Genomic DNA, 5,909 nt, shown 5'->3' with positions numbered 1-5,909 from the left:
AAAACAGTAAATACAATGAAGCTTAGTGTTAATGGTTTATGTGTGGGTGTCTTTTGACCTCCAAATCACTAAATCAGTGTTTATTAGGCAGGATTATTGATGATATAACAACAAGTTGAATAGCAGCAACACATGCAATTTCTGACAAAATACTTATTTTTTGTGATTATTACGTGAGACTTCATAAACCTGTCTGTGTCCACCACACTGTATCCACCAGGTGTAGGATGAAAAACAACATATACTGTAAGAAAGTGTATTGTGGATAAAGTTGATTATCAAGTCCACCCGGTTAGGTGTGCTTTGCAGCGGAACCCTTCATGTTCTTCGGTGGCGAAGTCTTCTGCTTGGCCTTGATTTGGTGACTGCGATTGTCAGGCACTAAACTTGACTCTCTGCTCCCTGACTTGGACACCTCAGATTGCGAGTTTGATCTGGTTGAAAGCAGGTTTTGGCTTGAGGGGGCAGAGGTGGGGATCTGATAAGGGCTGAATCGCAACCAAGGCCGAGAGCTGCGGAAACAGGGGTTTCTGGCCAACTGAGGGGTTGCCGAGCAGGTGGGGAGAGCTGGTGCTGCCATGTAGCCGTATGGATAGGAGAACAATCCTCCAAAGGGTGACAGTGAGATTCCCTGCACGAAAGAAAACAATTGTTAATTTTACTAACACCATAGACTTTCCGATGTTCCTACATTTCCATGTGCAGCTGCATGTCTATGAGCTGTGAGTTCAGAGGAGTGGTTTTATAGAGAAAAGTCTTTTGTTTTGTTTTTCCTATTATTTCCTACCCGGTAGTCATCTTGCACCCACTAAGATTCTTCCCTTGACCCTTTGTAGGTTGGGGAAAATTGGTCTGGATTAGCATATTGGTGTGACTGTAAAAAAAAAATAAAAATAAAAAAATGCATAATATTATTCGTTGTGGCTTGCACTGCTGCAACAAATTGGCCATGCAGATTTGCACGCTTTAACACCGTGTCAATTCAAATCTCTTTCCACTTCCATCCAGTTGCTCATTTGAAATATCCGTCCCAAACTTAAAATCAGCCTCCCATTCCCAACCCTCCAAGCCCTGACCTTACTGGCCAACAGGCTCTCCCTCTCTTGGACCAAGGAGGGACATCTCTCCATTTAATGATATCACTTGATTTTAATGATCTTCACTTCTTTTACACTTTAAAAAAAAAAAAAATCGGAGGAATATTGGAAGGAAGGTTACTAGGAAACTTTCATGGGCAGCCCCCCTCTCTGACATCTCTCCATTAATGCATGTGTATAGGTCCTGTTTTTGCATGTGTGTTCATTTCAGGCCTGTGTGTGTGTGTGTGTGTGTGTGTGTGTGTGTGTGTGTGTGTGTGTAATGTGTAAAAATAACAAATTGAATTTCCCCTCAGTGATCAATAACGTATGTCTTCTTCTTCTAAGGCATCACTGCACTAATGTTCAAAATGTGGCAGTCAAGGACCATAATGTAAATACATATAATTGCAAAAGTACAATTATCTAATTCATCAAGGTATAATCTCAAATTAACACAAATTGCTTTTCATAATTTCTGTGCATGCTGCCTTAAAATTGGAGTACTTAGAGCTCATTACAAACATGATCTTACAGCTTTGGCTGGAGGCTGATAGCATTATTTTGTCCAAGACAGAAAGACATTTTTAAAGGGTCAGCTCACCCAAATCACAAAAATATAAGTTCTACTTTAGGGGGCTAGCAATATCTCTGAATTTTCTGCCAAATTCAAGTTCTTAGAGGAGCAATGAAATTCCATTCCCCTTGGAGTGGTGACAGACGTTTCTCTGAGGAAAACATGTGCTCATATACATAAATGTACCCTTTGAGGAGCCGGCATCCCCGGCTTCCAGTGTCTGTTCACTAGGTGCATAAGAACTACGTGTGATATAAGAAGCGTACCTGAGATGCCAGCATGTGCTGTGAAAGGTGAAACATGAAGGGAGATGGAGAGGTGATGCTTTGAGAAGGCAGGCCTCCGTTTTCTGCTGCAGGCAAAGAAGGCAACAGACGTCCCATACCCTCTGGCTTCACCGACAACTGTCCCGGGTGAAACAACAAAGGTGCCCCGAGCTTAAGAAACTGTTGGCTGTGCGCACTTGAGAAATCCAAAGTCTGAAAGGGACCAGCGCTGAGGGGCGATGAGCTCTGCGTTTGCAACATCATCGGCAGGATGCCATCTTGGATTTCGCCCATGTGCTGTTTTGAAGAATCGCTCTCCGCGGAGAACATAAAATCTGATGATCTAAACATTGTTCTTTCTTTGGTTGTGTCCTGATTGCCGTTGCTCTTACTGAGTGCAGGCCTGTCCCGCAGTATCTCCTCGCTCTTCTGACTCAAAGAAAGCATATATTCACTCCTGGAACGGCTGGCTTCAGCAATGTCATCGTCTTGTTGATCAATATCTGAATCACTTTCAATATTGTCCTCACCTGTGGGCAAAACATACATTATATTCATTAAATGTATCAGCATATTTCTGCCTTGTTAGAGCAGTATAATATTAGAACACAGTGGGGACAGAGATGACTTGGTTACATCTGGAAGCCATGAGCGAGAAAGTGGTCATTTCTGACTAACCCCAAAGCGCCAATACAGTTGATTCCTTTAAAGCAAAGCTATTTCTGTATTGCCAAATTGAGTCACACAGTAAAAACTGAGGTTGAGATGTGAACAATCCTCAAAGTCCCCGAAATCTTAAAACATAGTACACTTCTGATCGCCTCATTTGTGTAAGTTTATTGTTGGCCTTGAAAATAGGACAAAACAAAAATCTGCTTACTAGGTGATGAAGACCATGATATGTGGTTGAAAGCTAATGAAAAACTGTGTAGACCCAGAGTGTGTTAGTAATTTGTCCGCCCCCCCTCCCCCCCACATACACACACAAACACACTTAAAGTTTTGATAAGTGGCACTGCTGTACAAAAGAAAAGTTGTACAGAAGAACCTTCTGTTGACAAGTGATGTCATGACACTATCTGGAGGTGTGGAGTTAGAGAGAAGTGAGTTTATGAGACCTGTAGCCTGCTCCTCATCTGTGCTTGATGCTAGCGGCTACAGGCTACATTAACCTGCCAGTAAAACACCCTACTAGTACCACCGTTGGTGTTCGAGTTGTGGGTAATGTAGATGCCAGATTTCGACGCAGAAAATTGGACAAGAATGCATGGCATACAAAAGATGATATCTCTGGTTCTGCTTGCATCCATGCAAGCAGAACCACCCTGGCTTGCACCCTGTACACTTCGCCAGACTATCGCAGGGCCAACACTTAATGACAGACAACCATTCAAGCTCACATTCACACATACGGGCGATTTAGAGTAATCGATTAACCTAAGCCACGTGGAAGCCGGAAGCCGGAGAACCCGGAGAACCCGGAGAGAACATGCAGACTCCACACTGAAGGGCCGTCCAGCCCAAAGCCTAAAGGTTAATCAGTTGTTTGTGAATCATAAATGAACATTGTCTCTGTTTAGTGACTGCAATGTTTATCTCTTTAATGACATAGTCGACTGTGAGTTCACCCACCTTGACCGGTCGGGGTGGACATCAGAGGGCTGCTCACCAGCTCCCGAGGGGAATAAAATGGATCACTGGTACTGGGTTGTTCACATGAGTCATCAGAATCAGCACAGTCCGGGTCCGCATTGTTTTGGCTCTCATGCATTGAAGAAATGCTTAACTGCTTACTCCTGCGGATCACAAATTGAAGTTAAGTCTACATATATATATGTATATATACAGATATATATATATACACATACGGATATGTCCTTTAATATTATGATGAATCATGCTGGCAAAGCAAATACCTCTTTTCACGCCTCCCATTTCCCATGTCTCTGAATCCTTTGGCAAACGGATTGTTGTCGATTTTTAGCTGTGTAATCTTGTGGAGAAAGAAGACACATCAGCAAGTTAATCTTTGCAAAAATACAGCTTCCAGTGTCCATAAAGCTCATATGTTGCACTAATGAGGGCCCATAACACTAAAATGTATACCTGTTAGTCTCCAAACCATCCCAACAGCCGCAAGACTGTTTTTTTCATACACACAATATCAACATCACCGCAAAATTGTTGCCAAGTGCATTAGGTCTGCTGTGTTTGCATGTGAGGTTAGAGCAGGAAGGATGGGGAGGGGGGGGGTACCTTTTCATTCTGATATGCAGTGACAGCGATGAACTCCGTCTCCGGGAAAACATAAGTCCGGAAGGTGCTGTACGGAAGCTTCATTATGTCGTTGGCTCTCACAATATGAAATCTGGGCTGGTATTTATGCATTGAATTCAAAATAGTCTGGAAAAATAAAGACAAAGAAATTCGAACGTCAGTGTGTTTGGCTAGTAAAGGACATGATTTACTAGAGTGACACATATCTCATTGATATGGGATTTTAGTTATAGTTAATTAAAAAAATGGGTTATCAAAAATAAGTCCCATATGCTACAATAATAAAAAAAAGTATTATATCTACTTACAAATCCATGCTTATCCGAAATATTATTGGTGAGTTTGAGTTTATGAAAAGCGACGGGCTTGCTCATCCACTGCTCCCCTTTGGACGGGCTGTCCGGGTGGATGTACATGCGCTTTGGCATCTCCGGGTCAGCTTTTCCAGCCACCACCCAGCGGGAGCTGTGAAACTTGTAGCGGCAGTCATCAACTGCGACAATGTCCATCAGCAGGATATACTTAGACGTTTCAACCAGCCCGTCTACCCGCACTTTAAACGCCGGAAACATCCTCCTGTGGCAAAGAATTGATGAAACATCGATGTATTCGTGCATTAGAACTTTTGATTTGTAAGTTTTGCATGCAAGGAGCTTCCCTTTTTTTGTTAAAATAATAGAGGCTATAAGATTTACTTGTATTTAGTTATTTTTTATCATAACAGCTAATTGAAAAAGTATTGAACTGGACTTCTGAAATAAGGCGAAGGGCCCCAACCTGATGTATTTATATCTTGAAAATCACAAACTGACCCCATGATAATAGTAATAATAATAATCATATTGGACTGTATAATACAACTATGGCATTTCAAACACGTGACTGCAATGACACTTCCAATATGCACATTTTTGTTCGCGTACCTTCCCGATTTCGTAATAACCATCTCAGTTCCCATTTTATGAAACTCAGTCCATAATTTTTTGGACTCCAGCGTGACTTTCGGGTCGTCTTCCAGCCCTTCCTCCGTCTGCAGGCTCTTACAGGACCGCGGCTGAACTGGCTGATGCTGGCGCACCAGAGCGGGGCGCAGCCCCGCGTCAGAGGCAGCCTGCTCGGACAGAGGCTCGGACAGGGAGGCGACGTCTGGGAAAGCCAGCGAGGGGAAAAACGAGGGCCGAGTGGCAGCAAAGAAGGCTGACAATGGCAAGGCACCTGGTGGATGAGCTTGGTAAGTATTGTAAGCCATGGCAGCCGCTGTGGAAATTGGATATTTCATCAGGGTATCCGATCGGACAAGTCGATTCTATAAAGTCTCAGCCCAACATGCTGTTGCTGCTGTACGGCGCGCGAGCGTCTGCATCCAGTTGAGACAAACCTTTTTGAGAGTTTGAGAGTTTTGTAGCATGCCCGAGAGATCAAACAATGGAGGGGATGCAAATTTGTAGAAGTAGACGCTGAGAGGTGATGATGGTCCTTTATTTGTCCACTGGTAGATCCGCCAACGACAGGACAGCGCACTTTGGGGCCATGCGCAAAGCTTTAAAAAAAGAAAGAAAAGTAATGGTACAGAGGAGTGAGGACAGACAGATTCAAAGGGATGGTGTTAACGCACGTCTGTCCTTCCCGGTACGCTATAATGAGCCAAATATTTTTGACATCGCTTCACTGTCCGTACCAATTACCTAGGGGAGGGGGGGGGGGGGGGGGGGG

The 5,909-nt window shown here is 43.5% G+C and overlaps 1 protein-coding gene across 1 annotated transcript; it reads right to left on the bottom strand.

Annotated features, from left to right (window-relative positions):
• Positions 1-292: 292 nt before the first annotated feature.
• Positions 293-5,475, bottom strand: LOC116389020 (T-box transcription factor TBX2b-like). The gene is made up of 7 exons (XM_031857410.1): positions 5,120-5,475; positions 4,505-4,772; positions 4,176-4,322; positions 3,836-3,912; positions 3,552-3,715; positions 1,920-2,449; positions 293-631 (listed from the first exon to the last, which is right to left on the bottom strand). Exons 1-7 carry the CDS (start codon positions 5,473-5,475, stop codon positions 293-295), a joined length of 1,881 nt encoding a protein of 626 aa, XP_031713270.1.
• Positions 5,476-5,909: the final 434 nt, after the last annotated feature.

Source organism: Anarrhichthys ocellatus, unplaced genomic scaffold (assembly GCF_004355925.1).
Source record: "Anarrhichthys ocellatus isolate YVR2014 unplaced genomic scaffold, GSC_Weel_1.0 scaffold18, whole genome shotgun sequence".
NCBI lineage: Eukaryota > Metazoa > Chordata > Actinopteri > Perciformes > Anarhichadidae > Anarrhichthys > Anarrhichthys ocellatus.
The sequence above is the reverse complement of the archived record's forward strand: the minus strand, read 5'-3'. Positions and strand labels throughout refer to the sequence as shown.